General features: G+C 33.0%; 3 protein-coding genes across 4 annotated transcripts; 1 reads left to right on the top strand and 2 right to left on the bottom strand.

The window, feature by feature from the left end:
* Window positions 1–56: 56 nt before the first annotated feature.
* LOC140059028 (alpha-N-acetylgalactosaminide alpha-2,6-sialyltransferase 1-like) lies at window positions 57–4,479 on the bottom strand. Of its 2 annotated transcripts, none has more exons than XM_072104842.1 (8): window positions 4,429–4,479; window positions 3,712–3,799; window positions 2,883–3,060; window positions 2,513–2,690; window positions 1,863–2,025; window positions 1,440–1,557; window positions 1,113–1,264; window positions 57–496 (listed from the first exon to the last, which is right to left on the bottom strand). In XM_072104842.1, exons 1-8 carry the CDS (start codon window positions 4,430–4,432, stop codon window positions 232–234), a joined length of 1,146 nt encoding a protein of 381 aa, XP_071960943.1. In that variant the 5' UTR covers window positions 4,433–4,479; the 3' UTR covers window positions 57–231. The 2 variants fall into 2 exon arrangements, with proteins under 2 accessions (XP_071960943.1, XP_071960944.1); XM_072104843.1 differs by having other exon boundaries at window positions 2,895–3,060.
* A 1,952-nt stretch (window positions 4,480–6,431) lies between these two features.
* On the bottom strand, window positions 6,432–17,784 carry LOC140059151 (alpha-N-acetylgalactosaminide alpha-2,6-sialyltransferase 2-like). Its single transcript, XM_072104994.1, has 8 exons — window positions 17,627–17,784; window positions 10,402–10,504; window positions 9,945–10,296; window positions 9,685–9,862; window positions 8,875–9,037; window positions 8,156–8,273; window positions 7,834–7,985; window positions 6,432–7,557 (listed from the first exon to the last, which is right to left on the bottom strand). The coding sequence occupies exons 1-8, from the start codon at window positions 17,628–17,630 to the stop codon at window positions 7,296–7,298; spliced, it is 1,332 nt and encodes a 443-aa protein (XP_071961095.1). The 5' UTR covers window positions 17,631–17,784; the 3' UTR covers window positions 6,432–7,295.
* On the top strand, window positions 11,704–16,143 carry LOC140059301 (uncharacterized). Its single transcript, XM_072105167.1, has 11 exons — window positions 11,704–12,501; window positions 12,625–12,764; window positions 12,947–13,156; window positions 13,348–13,599; window positions 13,786–13,862; window positions 13,996–14,192; window positions 14,426–14,552; window positions 14,830–15,041; window positions 15,139–15,282; window positions 15,421–15,628; window positions 15,836–16,143. The coding sequence occupies exons 1-11, from the start codon at window positions 11,704–11,706 to the stop codon at window positions 16,141–16,143; spliced, it is 2,673 nt and encodes an 890-aa protein (XP_071961268.1).
* Window positions 17,785–18,941: the final 1,157 nt, after the last annotated feature.

Below are 18,941 nucleotides of genomic sequence, written 5' to 3'. Positions count from 1 at the left end.
CGTTTGTAGGATAAAATATAGTAATAATTAGCATAAAATGAATAACGAAGCGCCGACATGAACATAAAACCTCCAGTTGTTGCTCAAAAGGCACGATTTCTTTGGATCCAACTCAATTTTAGAATTATGAATGTTTAATCATATTTATTATACAATTTTTTAATTGGAAGAACATAAATAAATAAAATACTGAAATTCTGCTTCTCAGCCAGTTGCTTCAAAGTGACATTTTTATGAATAAAATTGTTTAACATCTCGCTTGTACCAATTAATTATGCCTTCTTTGTCTAATATTTTCAGAATGTCTATCTCTCGTCCAAAGTCGTGACTAGCAGTTGACTTATGTGGTCGGTATTCGATATCGTAATAATGTGAAGTGTACTGCTTATTGAATCCCATGCCATACGCGTTGACAGAGTCACATCCACTATGGAGCGCCGACATGAACATAATACCTCCAGTTGTTGGTCGAAAGGCACGTTTTCTTTGGATCCAACTAAACAAACATTATTTATAAAATATATTTATTATTTGATAGTATTATTTCGTAGCGGGGAACACTTAAAGTCAAGCACACCTTTAAAATAAAACGTTAAGAGAACAAAAATTCTCTTAAAGCTTGTTTCCCACTAGCGACAACGCACGCAAGGGTGTAAAGGCCCGTTTACACTAGGACGATAAGGATCGACGATAAATATATAAGCATGCATTTTTTTACCTAAAACAAAAGAAATCAGAAAGTTTTTCGTTCTAGAACTATAGGATAATAATTTATGCTGTCTTTGATAAAAATATTATTTTTAAAATTCCAATCAAATGACGTCATGAAAAATAAAAACAATAAGATTGTTGTATTGTCCCGATATTATTGCTCTTACTAATCATGACGTCATTTGATTGGACGTGTGGAAATATTATTTACATCAAAGACAGCATAAATTATTGTTCTATAGTTCTGTATGAAAAATGCATATTTGTCTATTTATCGTCGATCGTTATCATCCTAGTGTGAATGGGCCTTAAGCCGCAAGGTCGAACAATCCATCGCTTTTGATTGTTTCAAATTATAGTTGCATCCTAGTGGGAACCAAGCTTTATTGCAACTAACTTACACTTTGTTGACGTAACGAACAAAATCCGGATGCAGTATTCTCATATTGTTGGCACTAGTAACTAATTTCATATTAGGGTTAGGCGGTCCAATAGCAGCTTCTATATAGTCGTAGTCTAATCTTCTGCACGGTAAAAACACATATATAATCCCCTATAAAATTGTTATTTTGAATAGGTCATCATTAGTACGGGTTTTTTTAACCACGAAAAAATAATAAACTAAAAACATTTTGTATAATTATGTTAATATTGCTATTGTATTGGGGTGGGGGTGTCCAAAAGGAAGGGATTTTCTGTGAAATAACTACCAAATGTTATTAAATTACCTGATCTCGCGGAACATCTTCTTTACTTGTGTGTTCTAGTGATCTGTCCATCATTACGTAATGAGTAGTTCTCGTACCCACATCTTCCTCAAATCCCCTTCGAATCGCGTGATTCACACTAAAACAGAAAAACATCAATAACACCTAGAATACTACTACTACCGTACTACTAATTTAAGCTTGGTTTCTTCAATGTAATGACGTAAGTTCCACGGAAGTGACCAATCACAATCGACGGCTTATCCGCCGCCGCCCATGATTGGTCAAATGACTAACGTTGCGCTTACGTCAAATACTGTATTGGGATATAGTGGGAACAAAACTACATCCAACATTTCTTCTGGACGTCCTCTAACATTACATTAAACATAACTTTGCCAAATAATAAATAAAGTAAAATTGATTTAATAATAACTATATTACCGAAATACAAGATCATGTTCGTCTATTTCTTTGCCAAGCTTAGATCCGTTCAGAATGCCGCCATTCCCTACAACGGCACAGCTGAGGCATGATGGTCTCTCTTTACCAGAAAAGTCTAATATACTGTCCACACGAGGTAGCTTTGATAGGATTGCTTGTAAATCTAACAGTAATAACGTAATACTGTCTCAATGCGTGTTCACACCATGAGGAAAGTTCAATCGATTAAACCAATTCTTTCACTGGGCTGCTTCTCGTGACATTCACTTCCGAATAAGTGTGAACACGAGCTAAGATATTATCCATTGGCCTTGATAATTAGTCGTCCCACCTTCTTTTAGTGTGAAAAGAGCTTAAACATATTTCATTACAATCTTAATGTATGCATTGAACCACACCACTGCACTCACTGTGGTCGACAATGATTCACAATTATACATTATGATGGGAATAATTATGTAGGCCAGTTGTTTCGGTAGACCTCGTTAGTTTAAAGGAAAAAACGAAGAAGGAATATTGTACAACTAGTAGGCCTACAAAGTATAATAATTGTAAACTGTATGTATTTACATTGGCACTGAATGAGAGGCCAGCATTAACAATAAGTTATCAAGTGGCTCGCAATAAACCGACACGATGTTTCTTCTCACCTGTGTATACCAAGTCATCGCGAAAGCTTAGACCATAAGGCATACCGAACGCATGTAGTCTGCGATACTCGTCGTTTGACATCGCGCCTTCGTGCATCACCATGGTGATATTTGGTAGGTACATCTTTGATGCCCATTTACTTCTCTGTAACTTGTTCTGAATGGAAATTGAACAATTCTGAAACAAAACAAAACTTTGTGACGACAAAAAAAAAAATGTGATGGACATGATAATGTCATATATCACTACCACATTTGTGCACATCACTACCATATTTGGTCACATCACACTTCTTTTGTCAAACGTCTCAAAAGTTTGATACTTTAAACACTAAAGCAAATTCTTTAAACAAAAGATCTTTGTGCTAACATTAAAACTTACCGACGGCTTAAAATCTACTTTAAGCCTAAAGTCAAACTCACGACCTCTGGATCCAAAATGTCTCATTTTTCCAAACCTTAGAACTAACTGCTTTTTATGTACCTTGACTGTTGGTACCACCACAGGGTGTGGCTTTTTATCCGTTTTCTCGTCTTCACGTGTTTGTCTGTAAAACATATATATATCGCACTATTATATATTATATATATTACTTATAGGTATCTTTACATAATAAATACTAATTATATATATATTGGTATTTTTGGATGTTGTAGGTTGGTTTTGTGGAAGTTGCTTATATTGTTAATTTCCTGCTGAAATTGTTTCTCTTTTTGTTTTTTATGTATGTTTTGTATAATTTTGGATGTACTATCCGAAATAAAGAAAATGAATTAATAAATACTCTAAAATTTGAAAGGGCTAAGTACGGAAGCGTCTAAGTGCCATCCACGGGTGACTTGTCATTTATCGTATCAAGTCGACCTATTCATATTTATGTCGACATAGTAGATGCTCACTCGCGCTCCATGGTTCTGGTGGTAGAAGGAGTCTTCTCGGATAAGGACCAGTGTACATATCTGGCTCATGTGCACTTTAAAGAACCTAGTACATATTATCATATAGAGACGAGTTGGGGGTTACCCCAGTGTACTAGTATACACAGCCACTATCACAAACTCATCATATTATACACTGGGCCCTCTGGGAGACTAACAGTCTTAGACCGAACATGCTCTACCCAGTATAAAGAATAAATAAATAAAGAAATAAATTACAGAAAAGAAGGAAATAAAGGAGACCAAAATAAGTTGATTACCTGTATTGCAAACGATAGAACGTATATGAAAACAATAAAATCAATACTGCCAGAACAGAACACCTGAGTAAGCGTTGATAGAGACGCTCTAGATAATAAAGAAATGAATTTTAATAGTTATATAGCCTAAGGGCATTGATAAGCAAATATTTGAGGAAATATTAATGTAAGCTTATCGATTCTATCGATGCATTTAATTATTTTTTGTTATTTCAGTCTCTGAACATAATTGGTATGTAGCAATATTAAACTTATTCATAACGTAATTATATCAATAACATTCTTAGGTTACTATTAGAGTCACAAAAACTATTGACAAAATGTTTGGTCGTTTATGATGCAGCCGTATTTTGAAAATAAGGAGATAATGCATGTTGATCTAGGGAGTGGGGGAAGATTGAGTCTTTTCGAGTTTATAAAATATAGTTAGAGTTCAACCAAATTTGTTTATTCGTACGGTTTTATTATTTATTGCTATGAGTTGCTCACCGGAAAAGTTGGGGGTGGGGGTGCTTAGTGGGTGTAATGGGTTACTATTTTTAGGTGCCTAATTTAAGATTAGTAATAATAACCCACTACTCTAATAGTAACCCCTCTTCTAAACCTAAAAAACAATCAAAGAATAATAACACAGGGTTACAATTAGAAGATTTACGGTACTTTTAAGAAAATAATATTTAATGAAATGAAAATAATGAATAAGGATACACAACTTACTCATATTTGAGATGATAAACGTATTCGAGACGAGGAGACAGCACCTTGAGCTCACCGCAGACTTGTCTGTGCTAACACCACAACCATCGATAACAATCAATATCAATTTAATAGTGAGCATTCAGTTAACTGTACTAACGGTTCATGCGCACACAATGTAGCACATTATTTTTATTATTATTATTCATTATTGTATATAGGCCTATTGTTTATTAAATAAATTATGCTGTCGCATAAACAAAACTGAGACTGAAAAACAATTGATTAGTTATTGTTTTTATTTTTTTATGTACTGAAATATTTTGTTTTGCTTTTTTATTTCTATTATGTCAATAACTATGAATATTACATAACAATGTAAGCAGAGATTCAGTAGATCTGACCGTATATTAAATAAATTGATCTACGCCGCACAAACGAACTGAAACTGGTTATTATGGAAGAATTGTTTTTTTTTTATTTCTACAGTATTATGTGAATAACTATGAATATTACATAAAAATATAAATGTAAGCAGCGATTCAGTAGCTCTATCTACACTATCAAACTGTATGTGACAAAAATGTGATGTGCCCATGTATGGACATGATGATGTCATCATTGCTTAATCTCACTTTGTTTTTTTCTTTTTCTGTCTCAAAATGTCATTTTTTTGTTAATGTAATGCATCCGTATATGTTTTATGTTTATGCTTATGACTACAAAGACAAGCTTCTGTGTATCCATAAACTATGTAAACTGTTGAATATTGAATAAATGTATGAAGATCATATAAAAACCATATTTGGGCATATCACTACCATATTTGAGCACATCACACTTTTCGTCAAACTAGTTTGATATTAGAGAGGTTTCATAATCTTACGAATACGATAACGAAAACGGATACGTCACGCACACGTATTCGTTTTCGTAAGCCATAAAAAAATAGGGAGGTTTCGCAATCTTACGAATACGATAACGAAAACGGATACGTCACACACACGTTATCGTATTCGTAAGCCATAAAAAAATAGGGAGGTTTCGCAATCTTACGAATACGATAACGAAAACGGATACGTCACACACACGTTATCGTATTCGTAAGCCATAAAAAAATAGGGAGGTTTCGCAATCTTACGAATACGATAACGAAAACGGATACGTCACGCACACGTTATCGTATTCGTAAGCCATAAAAAAATAGGGAGGTTTCGCAATCTTACGAATACGATAACGAAAACGGATACGTCACGCACACGTTATCGTATTCGTAAGCCATAAAAAAATAGGGAGGTTTCGCAATCTTACGAATACGATAACGAAAACGGATACGTCACGCACACGTTATCGTATTCGTAAGCCATAAAAAAATAGGGAGGTTTCGCAATCTTACGAATACGATAACGAAAACGGATACGTCACGCACACGTTATCGTATTCGTAAGCCATAAAAAAATAGGGAGGTTTCGCAATCTTACGAATACGATAACGAAAACGGATACGTCACGCACACGTTATCGTATTCGTAAGCCATAAAAAAATAGGGAGGTTTCGCAATCTTACGAATACGATAACGAAAACGGATACGTCACGCACACGTTATCGTATTCGTAAGCCATAAAAAAATAGGGAGGTTTCGCAATCTTACGAATACGATAACGAAAACGGATACGTCACGCACACGTTATCGTATTCGTAAGCCATAAAAAAATAGGGAGGTTTCGCAATCTTACGAATACGATAACGAAAACGGATACGTCACGCACACGTTATCGTATTCGTAAGGTTGCGAAACCTCCCTAGTGTAGACAGAGCTTTATACAATTAACAAATCTAACTGTATTTTAGATTTTTGTTTGTTTTGTCTCTGATAAAACAAAATGATTTTTAAACATTTTTAAACATCCAAAGTCATTTAAATAAAGCAGGTGGGTGGTTAGTAAAATATTTAAAAAATCAAACATCAACCAAATAATTTTCAGAGTTTTATTACGATATAATAAAATAAATATTTTCATTGATGAATTTTACTTTGTACTCTAAATATATAGTTTACATCAATGATTTTTACATACAAGTAAATGTCAAGGTATGGTCAACAATTTCTCTGAATTTATATAGAAGACTAGAACTATACTATAGGTTATTATTCACAGCCAATCAAAAGCTTTGATTTATGCATATTCAAATTTCCAGCTATGTTTTGCGACGCAAAAAAAAAATTGCCGACAAATTGTCAGTATTTCCTTAAAGACCCACAAACTTTGTGACTTAAGTACATGTTATTACTACAATTCTACTATTTTTGCAGTTATTTCCATAAAATGTTGCTGTACACATCATTATATCACTCTATCAGGATGGGCACAGGTTTGTTATTGCCATTTAAATTCATTAAGTACAAAACATTAAACTAAAATGTGTTGCATAATTAAAAAAAAAGGTTATAAAATATAGAAAATTATTAAAAAGACTACCCCAGACAATTACTATGCAAGGAGAACTTTTCTACTGCAAAAACCTTTAGTACAAGAACCCACTAAAACCTACCCTAACCATGAATCGAACCATAACACCTAGACAAAGGGTAATTGTCATGGGGAGTTGTGCAGATGTGATAAAAATAGCTTTACTAGCACCAGTGGTACGGTAACAGTGGTAAGACACCAGTGGTGCGGTACCAGTGGTACGGTAACAGTTGTACGGCACCAGTGGTAAGACACCAGTGGTATGGCACCAGTGGTATGGCACCAGTGGTATGGCACCAGTTGTTCGGCACCAGTGGTACAGTAACAGTTGTTTGGCACCAGTGGTACAGTACCAGTGATAAGGTACCAGTGGTACAGCACCAGTAGTACGGTACCAGTAGTACGCCATTGGTGTTCTTACAAAAACTCCTTGACGTCTCGCTTATACCAATTAATTATACCATCATCATCTAACATTTTCATAAGTTTAATCTCTCGTCTGTAGTCATGGCTACCAAGGAATGCCTTAAATGGAATGTAGGTCAAGTCGTAGTAATGATCCGAGTACTGTCTAGTGTATCCCATACCGTATACGTCCAGCGAATCGCATCCAGCATGCAGTGCCGACATAAACATCATGCCACCGGTCGTTGGTCGAAAGGCACGCACTTTCATCCAACTAGAGGACAAAAAAATATCAATATAGCAAGCCTCTCCTCTGACAATTTGGCTATTCTTGAATTAAATTGTATCATTTTTATTTTTTAAGTTGAAACTTCTTAGAATTATTATGAAAAAATATTGAAATAAACGATATTTAACGAAAAGTGAACACCATTGCCAATCTCAAGTTAAAAATTAAGCAAAAAATAAAATTATATGTTTTATAATAATTAATAAAATTATAAAAAAAAGAGAGATGTAGCATTTCGTCCTCCTCTTGTAGCCTACTTACACTCTATGGATGTAACGAACAAAATCAGGGTGGAGAATTCTCAAATCTTTGGCATCTGCAACCAGTTGTCGTTTTGGGTCCGGTGGTCCAATAACAGTGTTAATATAGTTATAGTCTTTCCTTCGGCACGGTAAAAAGACGTATTTGATTCCCTTAAAAACAAAAACATATTATTATGTAATCCTATATTGAACTATTTTATTCATGTTTTGTATTTCACAAGATGCCTATAACTGGTCATTAAAACAATTTTATAGCCATTCAAAAATTGTGAGAATATTCATAATGGTTTTGATAGCTGCCATTGAAGATAGATACCTACCTTATCTCGTGGGACATCTTCTTTACTGGTGTGGGCTAATGATCTGTCCATCATTACATAATGTGTTGTCTTTGTTCCGACATCTTCCTCAAATCCCCTGCGGATGGCGTGGTTCACCCTTAAAACGACGAAAATAAAAAATGGTAATCTTAAGCTCTACACTATCAAACTTTATACGACAAAACATGTGATGTGCCCATATATGGACATGATGATGTCATATCACTACCGTATTTGGGCACATCACTACCATATTTGGGCATATCACTACCATATTTGGTCACATCAAACTTTTTTTATCAAACTAGTTTGATAGTGTAGACAGAGATTTAGTGACCTATTAGCAATAGCAGTTCTAACTTTGTAATATTTAGGTGACACCCCTATTTAGGGGTCAACCATATTCAGAGGAACCTCCTATTCAGGGACAGCTACTGTATAAAAGGGAAATATTCCTGTAAAAAGAACACAAGGACAATATTATGTTTTAAAGCTCTGTCTACACTATGAAACTACTTTGACAAATGTGCCCAAATATGGTAGTAATTTGCTCAAATATGGCAGTGATTTGACATCATTATGTCCATTTTTTTGTCACATAAAGTTTGGCCAACCACTATTCAGAAAACACATATAAATTGGTTCATTTGTATAGTAAACATACATTATAAAACAACAATAGTATTTTTACAAATATTATATGAGGAATATAAAATTACCGGAAGACAAGATCATGTTCGTCTATTTCTTTGCCAAGCTTAGATCCGTTCAGAATGCCGCCATTCCCTACAACGGCACAGCTGAGGCATGATGGTCTCTCTTTACCAGAAAAGTCTAATATACTGTCCACACGAGGTAGCTTTGATAGGATTGCTTGTAAATCTGCAGAAGAAAAAGCTTTTTAAAATACTGTAGAAAAAATCTTGGATTGACACCATCTGTCCCAGATTCTATTTATATCTTGGACCCATATTAGAACTAAGGAATGGAGCACAGTTAAATGTTTTCATTTAATAATTTACAGATGATCGGAAGATGAAACCAACCAATCACGGTCAAATAGGCTTTTCTACAAAGGAAAATCACCCTCATTTTGAGCATACAGTAAGTATCATATATAAATATAGTCTCGGTTGGGGCGATTTTTCTCATTCTCACAGATTTCTTCATCTTATCGTTTCAAATGAATTAGTTAAATTTCAGTATATCACTGGGAGGTTTAGAATTGTTTCTGTGCCTGATACGTTTAGATATGATACGTTTATATATTTATATACATATATATATATCTGATACCCACAGCATTGTCATTTTTTTCAGTAATTTGCCTTTGGATTTATATTTATATATAAATATATAAACGCTAATTTTTCTGGCTCATTTACTTTATCGTTTTGATTTAGCTTTTTGCTTATTTTATTTTGTATCTACATTGAGATCCAGCCACTGATACCGACAGCATTGTCATTTTTGTCAGTAATTTGCCTTTATATTAATATACAATATATCTCCTATTTGTCATCATTTACCTGAGTATAATAAGTCATCTCGGAAGCTAAGCCCAAACGGCATACCGAACGCATGCAGTCGATTATACTCCTCTTCAGACATGGCGCCCTCATGCATCGCCATGGTGATATTTGGCAGGAACATCTCTGATGCCCATTTACTTTGTTGCAGTTTTTTCTGGATGGAATTTGGACAAGTCTGGGGGAAAAAATATTAAACATATTACTACTGGTCATAATGATTTTTGTATGTTTTGTTTATCAACTAAAAACTTTCTTACTGTTGGTTTAAAATCTATTTTTGTCCTGAAATCAAACATTGAATCGTTGGTAGCAAAGTGAACCATTTTCCCAAACTGTTGAGGTCTTAGAAGCTCTGGTTTATTTTTAATGGGTTTTTCTCGATTGGACCGATTACTGGTGATATTGACGTCCTCTTTCGGTGGTTTATCGTGTTCCACGACATCTTCTTTCGGTGGTTTATCGTATTCTACGACGTCTTCTTTCGGAGGTCTATCATATTCTGCGACATCTTCTTTCGGTGGTCTATCGTATTCTTTTACGTCTTCTTTCGGAGGTCTGTCGTACTCTATTTCACGTATAAGTAACGAATCCACTTCTCCTTTGTTACTGCTAAAATAAAGAGAAATCAGAAAGAATTTAAAACTTCAATATCTTCAAAAATGGCACTTTACTTACACGACATGACTTGGATAAAATAAATTTACTGTAGAATACCTGTTTGCTGACGGATTAGGTTGTAGCTGGTAAACGATGAAAAAGCACAGTAAAATTGATATGATGCATACACAAATGAACCGTTGGTATAGGCGTCCCCAACCTACATACAAAAACGAAAGAGAGAATTTTAACTTTTTAATTTAATAACACTGACAGGCTGGCCTATAAATAGTATATACCTGTCAGTAACTTGGCCTAGCTAGAATAATAAAAATACTATTATTTCACAGTTTGTCTTCTTAATAATATACTTGACTCCATGTTTTCTTCGAAATTTAGAAACTTTTATCATGAAAAAAAAAAATGCTTCTAGAGCTAGGCCTAACCTTAACCTTCACTAGTTCAGTAGGGCTCTCCGGCCGTCGTCGGTCGATAGAGTCGTCCTCACAGCTGTTTCAACTAGTGTTAAGATATCAGAAAAAGTAAAGCGCCCTCAGTGTTAGCAGACGACGCTCTCCGATCCGCGCGAACTTATGAATTTTGTACACAAACCATTATTTCGCGAACGCCAAATTAAATTTTGCTACCGTTAGTTTTTATGTAGAAAACACATTTTATATAAAACCAAACGATTAAAAAAGTTTATGTTCAATTAAAAAATCAATATTTTATTGTTTCTTTAATATAAATTAATAAATAAACGACGATATTGTCCATTTTACTGAAATAATCTCCCACACATAAACCAGGAAGTCGATAGAAACTGTGTAATGAAATAGTAAACAATCGTAAGTAGAAAATATCATTGTATTCCTAACTTATTTTTTGGATATAATTCATTTTTTTAGAAAAAGAACGAACTAGAATATAGGCCATCATTATTATATAAATAAAATAATACAAGTTATGTTAATATAGCCTGGTTCAGTTTTTAGTAAAACTCGCATATTTTGCAACCCCTTTATACGTTGTTATTGTTATCGGCGAGAAAACTGTTTGGCGATAGGCTTAGAAAGTGCGTTGAAGCCGGCGATAAACTTGACAGTAATGTGGGCCTAGGATGAAGCTAGGCCCAAACATAGAAAATTCGTAGTAGTAAAACCTTTAATTATCCTAATCCTAAATTTAATCATTATAACTGTTATCAAATAATTAATGGCATGTGTTTATAATAATAATTATTGCTTTTCTGGTGCATTTTTAGGCTAGCTGGTGTGACTGAGTGACAGTCATTACTGTAACTATACTACTATTATAGGCCTTTATAAAAATTACACATACAATTACAAATATATTTCACAGATAAGCTGCGGAGCTATTTTTATTTAAAATTTTTTATATTTTATTTCATATACAGTAATGGAGTTTCACGAAAGGGCATTGAGTTCCCTTTGCTACTGTTGCGGAAAAAAATTTAAAATAAAAGATGTAAAGTACACTTATGAATATAATTTGGATCCAAATCTTAAGTGGCTATGTGGAAGCTGTCACGTTAGCGCACTTGGTGGACACAACATAACACCATTTAATTTCAAAGACCATGGAGACAAATGCTTAGCCTGCTACTTATTCAGTCAACAATCAAGACCTGGTCGAAGGCTGAAGAAATGCAAGTTTCCCGAAAACAGAAGCAATACTACTGGCAGTTTTATTCCCACTCATGAGCACTTGCTACTAAATCCTCAATTTAAAATTTTTGAAAATTACGATAATCAAGTGTATGAATGTCAGATATGCAATAATTTGTTGTCAATTGACAGCCAGCAGACGCCTTGTCAACATTTTTTTTGTACATTTTGCATAAACAAATTGTTTAAGGCAGTAGGACGAGAATCAATTGATTGTTTTAACTGCAGCCAAATTGTCAGTAACAAAGATCTCAAACCAGTTCCACTTATTGTAGAACAATCGCTTAAACGAGTCCCTTTGCAATGCAAACAATGTAAAATTCAATTAGTTTGGTCAGAAACCCCCAATCATGTTTGCAAAACGTTTAAAGAACAGGCATTCACCAAAATTTTAAGTGCAGTTGAAGAAATTACATGTACTGCCCAAACAAATGAGGTTTGGCCAAAAGAATTGAAAAGCATGGCACACAACATAGTACGGAAAGACCTTATGAATAATAAGAAAGTGTCACTTATGACTCGAGGACGGGTGAGTTTTTTAACCCATTACAATTAATTTAAATTTATCATAATGTAGGCCTACACTCTTGATTCACTCATTATACATTATTATTTGATAAATCATACAAATATTTTATTTGATCAAATTCAGCCAATCAACATTGTTAAACAATCAGAGTGCACAACAACTGTTAGTGTTACCAGTACTGAAGAGAAAATGGACCCCCAAAGATGTTTGGCAATCATGAATGCCTGCCGCATAAATTGGAGCCAGCAACGAGCACTGCGGAGGTAATTTATTTTATTATTGCTTTTCGTGTCGGGTATGTGGACCTCCGTCGGGCCACACAGCCACTGTTTACTATTATTCAGTCAACAGTTTACTTTTTTTTTAATTGAATTTAGAATACTATAGAAAACTATAAAAACTATAATTAATCAGTACTGTATATACATTTTTTTTTTTAATATAGATTTTGCCCAGGAGTTTTGGCTTCTGAAAGGCAAATGCGCATTTGCCAAGAACAGATTATCGGTGATCACATAGTAGATTCTATGGAATACATGTTTGTCAAACGAGATGGAGCCACATCTATAGGAGGTCTTGTTTTGGAAGAGGTTGCAGTAGTCCGACTAACCAAAATCAAAGAACTAATCTATGACTACCTAAACAAATATGATATGTATGTAACATTTTTTGTTGTTATTTTTAAACAAACCTATTTCATACATCAGTACTGTATTATTGGCACAAATTATATATACTATAATAGATTGCATGTGGTATAAATATAAGAATAAAATAATTACAAATCTAGTCAGGGAAGACTTAAATTATATTTAATTTTGTAACAAGCAATTTTAAATTTTGTAGGTCTGATGAATTGAACTTCTTCAAAGATGGAGACATATTTCTCAAGTTTGGAGGAGACAAGGGTGGTGATACCACTAAATTTGAAGTTCAAATTTGCAGTTTACCTAAACCCAATGCACTGCACAATATTATTGTCATTTTGGCATTCCAAGCACCAGATTTTATAGTTAATGTCGAAAAAGGCTTGAAACTGGTTCTTGATGAAGTCATGGATTTAGATGGAAACCAGTGGACCTCACCAAAGACCAAAAAGTAATATTAAATACAGTAGTATAATATTGGAATGAGTAACACTGACTTAAGTATATAGCAGAGCTACATAATTATAATATGCAACTTAATTTGAAAATGTTACATAATTTGTATATCTTTAATTATGATTAATGTAATTAATTAGAATTCATGGTAATTGAATGAAAATAACTTCTCATTTTACAGAACTCACAATATCCGCCTATTCTTTTTTGGGGATTATGATTTTTTGTCAAAGGTATATGGACTTGTTGGCCCAAATGGTAAGTACAATTTCCAGTTTCAATACAATTTTTTTTTTATATTTTGGCTATTAGCTCTCATTGTTTGGCATTTGTTACACAAAACTGAAGTACTATATATATTATGTAGATTTAAAAATTGATTTTTTTAAAGGAAAGTACAGTTGCATCTATTGTTTTTGTAATCAAGATGACATTAGAACCAACAATGTTCCTCAAGCCTGTAGATGTCTCAAGACCTACAATCGTGACTACAAGTCTTTTGTAGACCATGGGAGTGACAAAAAAAAAAGCAAAACAATATCGCACAGCGTTGTTAGGCCATACCTGGTACACATCGAATTAAACAGGGTAGGTAAATAATCATAACAGCACAGGTCCCCAGTGTTTATGTTAGGTTAAATTCAAAATTAATTAAAATCTCAATTTAGAAAGTTTAATACACACTCCAAACAATGAAATGTGTGTTTGTACTTCCATATTAAATAACAATGTTAGTATAAAATAACTGTCAAAACAAACAATTGTTACAGTAATTTATAAATATACCTCTTTATTAAATATTTCCTCAACTATTTTTCCAGGTGTCAATACCAGCATTACACATTTCTCTTGGGTTGTTTAAGAAACTCTATGATATGCTGGAAAAAGACGTGCACAATCTTGATGTTATAATTTTTAACATGCGACAGGATGGTGACATCTTGACTGGTAACTTCAAATGTTGTTTTAACTTTACATTGACATTAAATAAACTCAATTGGTGAAGTTGCTTTTAAAATATACATGGTCCCTTTCAGCATAGAATTCAGTAAATTTCGAAATTGTTTATCCTGTTTTTATGCATAATAAACAAACCTTTGGCTGAAACTTATTTTTCTATGAATTATCCATATTATCATTAACATTTTTTAAATATACTAATTTTGATGCTCATTTTTGATGCAGATTGAAATTTATTTGATTGACCAATATTGTTTAATCTCAGGTGATCATCTAGCAGACTTTGAGAAAAGCATATCAGAAGCTGCAGCGCATCGAAATGCTACAATGATTAAAATCCAGTCTTTAGAAGAGAATCTTGAGGATTTAAGAAACGAGCTCTCAGTGTCACTTGTGACAAAACAGCATAACAAGATTGCAGAGATTGCAGAGACTGGCCACAGAATAAATCTGAAAGAACAAGAGGTCAAAGACTTGGTCAGTACTACAGTATACACCTTTAAAATTTAAAATTATGTCTAAAATATACAATACTATAAAAATTAATGCTATATTTCTTTTATATTTTATATAGCGAAGCACTATGAACCAAGAGATAAAATTTGGAACTGGACCTCTATGTACAAAAATGGACGAGGTGTTGAGGAAGAATAAAATTCCTCGACAGCAGTACCACGGAAAGAGTTTTGTGGGAAACCATGTATACAGAGCATGCAAAGTGAGTAACTAAAATTTCTAAAATGTGAAGTTCGTTAATTTTTACACAGCAAAATAAGTAATAAAATTAAGAATTATTTGCGATTGACTCTCGCCATACTGTAAACGTTTTATTTTAAACTATATATTTTATTTTTAGTTCAACATCATAGAAAAGCTCATGGATGGTGTCTCAATGACTTTAAAGCAACAGATACATCACTGTCCTACAAACTGTAAGCAACTGCTTGAAACAAAATTGCACAAGATACAGGAATCATTTACACCTGTATTCAAAACCTTTACTAATGTCCATGAATGCATAAACCATACGAGGCGCATCACTGATTCAGAAATAGATCAATATGGTAAGCAAAAACTGATGACCAAATTATGTGAATTTTGTCTGGTTTTATTTATTCTTAATGTGTGATTAATTTCTTCAAACATCTGTATAATTTAAATTCTCATTTATAAACTTTCTTGTTACATTAAAATTTAATTCATGATTTTTTGTCATTTCAAAAGACAATACATCTTTCAAATAAAATATTAAAATTTTTTTCACAAAACAGAAACCCACATACAACTGTTCTCCAAAGAATACAGACGCATCGCTCCAAATGTGATTCAACCAAAATTGCACATGTTGGAGCACCACACAATACCGTTCATGAGAGAATGGAGAGTAGGAGTTGGACTCTTAGCTGAGCAAGGCGGCGAATTAATCCACTCAGAATTTAATCGCCGGAAAAGGGCGGTATATGGATTAAAGAGCAACCTTGACCAGCTTATGTCAATCATGAAGTCACATCTGACTTTTATTTCACCCGATATCCAGCATGAGGTGACTAGGCCCAAGTGCAGAAAAGTTGAGGAATAGTTTGCTATTTCTCACTCACTTAATTGTTACAGTATTGTACATATTATGAATGGTAGTGGTTTTTTTGTTATTGCCAGAACAATGATTTTGGAAATATTAACAAATGGTATATGAATTGTAATTTAATTTTTTGGAAGTTATTTTTATTTTAATTTGGTTTTAAGAAATTGATTTGATAACGGAAATTGATGTTATTTACTGATTCAGATTTTGATTGCATATCAAAATAAGAATAAATAAATATACAATACAAATATGAAAGAAATATACATTTGTTGTAATTAATTGTTACAGTATTGTATATTATGTACAGTATACTGTATGAATGGTAGTGGTTTTTTTTTATTGCTAGAACAATGGTTTTGGAAATACATTAACAAATGGTATATGAATTGTAATTGAATTTTTTGAATGTTATTTTATATTAATGTGGTTTTAATATATTAATTGATTGATAACGGAAATTGATGTAATTTACTGATTCAGATTTTGATTGCATATCAAAATACTGTATTAATAATAAATATACAATACAAATATGAAAGAAATATACATTTGTTATAATTAAATATCTAATGTCACAGTACTCTATAGCTTCTTTCTATTAATATATTACACCCCCGAGAACAATTATCTTTGACTAAGAAGGTTTAGGTAGGCTGCTAGGCCTTTAACCTGCTGATGATGTAGCCTATATTTTATATATAGTATAGGCATGTAGCCTGACCTACTGTAGTGTAACTCCCCTCCCAATATGATTTTTTAAATATCTTAGGCCTAGCTAGGTCCTAGGCTAGGCCTCATTATTAATTAGGACCAGGCTAGCCTACTAGAAACAGCTGTAAACTGTCACTCAGGCCCCAGAATAGACATGTTTACCTGTTAAAAATACACAGCCATTAGTCTTACACAGCTGGTTTTAACCACGCAAGGGGCCTGGGCCTAGCTAGCATAGGAAAAAATCCAGCCAGGCAATATGGATACGAACCTTGTTAAAACATTCAAGGATAACTAAAGTATCCAACTAAATCAAAGAATTCAACAGAAAAAATTATTTTTAAACTGATATGGAAAAAAACATTTATACCTACTTTTTAAATGTATCACTTGAGAAAAAAACTGGCGTTGGGTATACAATGTTGGTTAACTTTCAGTTAGATTCCCTCTGAAAATCCACGTGATAAAACGACATCAACATCTTTTTCACCTTCATCCAGGGTTGTTCTAATGAATATTCATTATTTTTCTGGCTTTCGCGGTTTTTATTTGTTTTTATTGGCTATTAAAATACAGTCGTTTTATGCTTGATCGCTTCCGGGTACCTCGTGTGGTTTGTATACAATATGTTTTCGGAATCGCTACTCCATAAAACGATATGAACGTTGGGGGCGCTACACTTAATTTGTATTTCTGGAACAGCTGTGTCCTCCTTCTTCAATCAATCAATTTTTTCACATTAAAAAAAAGAAAATTGCATACTTACTCATATTGACAATTTTAAAGAAACAAATGTACACTGGAAAGGATAGAATTAGACCTAAATGGCAACCATTTTCCTACATTTGTCATGTCATTATTGTCTAATCTATAGAGGCCTAGCCTGTAGATAGGTCAATAAAAAGACGGCGATCGATAATAAGAAACTAGACAGCGCCCCCTATCATGATACAAAAAACGTACTTAGATTTTGGAAGTGAAATACTATATTTTTATCTATCGCGTTTTCTTTACATTTTTTTTAAAACAATCTTTTTTTTTATGGAAAGATTTTCTCAATAATTGTAGTACCAAACATGTTAATATAGGGTTTTGCAGAGACTTAGAGCCGAATTGGATCGAAATCAATATAGTATTTAATTATGATCTTGTAATATCTGAACTGAACTGAACTGAACTTTTATTGTATCTCTTTTAAATCAGAGGCACAGTCTCAATGAGATGTGCAACAAGTTTACAGTGAAAAATAATACATACACACTTAAATATAAATCCAAAACAAGAAAGTAGACATAAGAACCAAATTAAAAAAAAAAAAAAAAATTTAACAGAACTGAGACAGATTAAATACATTTATGCAAACATTCAACCGAATATAATGAAAACGTCAGTATTATACAAATATTGCCTGCTTGGAGGTGTAATATAACATTTAGGATGCTCTAAAGCTCTGTCTACACACTATCAAACTACTTTGAAACAAAATCAATGTGATGTGCCCAAATATGGTAGGGATATAATCGAATATGTTAGTGATATGACAGCATAATGTCCATAGGGAGGTATCAAAACATGTTACAATATATATATTTTGTATGCTATGTCAACCAACCATCGTATTTATGGTCAGGTGGTGTTATTTCGACGAATCATATTAAAATAAGCCATATATAATATTACACATTGTTGAGCACATATTGACTCTGTATTACAATACCATGTTCAATAATAAAACATTGAAAATAACAATTTTACGAATACAATTTTATTTCTCAAATAGTAATCTCGCCTTTATAACCATTCTTTTAAAATTTGAGATCGTGAAAGTAAATTCACTTTAAATATTACATCAATTATATATTCTATGATTTAATCACATAAAGTTTTATACAACATAGTTACATGTTTTAAACAATTACAAATAATTTTAATTTTTTTTTCATAGAAATAATACAGTTAAAATACTGTACATTTAAAACAAATTGTCCATGAATAATTTAAGATTGCATTGAATGTACGAGGCACCGTCCAGCACACTGGGTATTCATTTTCATTATTAATATTTATAAATCAACAGAATG

This window comes from Antedon mediterranea, chromosome 9, assembly GCF_964355755.1.
Source record: "Antedon mediterranea chromosome 9, ecAntMedi1.1, whole genome shotgun sequence".
Classification (NCBI taxonomy): Eukaryota; Metazoa; Echinodermata; class Crinoidea; order Comatulida; family Antedonidae; genus Antedon; species Antedon mediterranea.
Note: the sequence above shows the minus strand (reverse complement) of the source record. Positions and strands in the feature narration are given on the sequence as shown.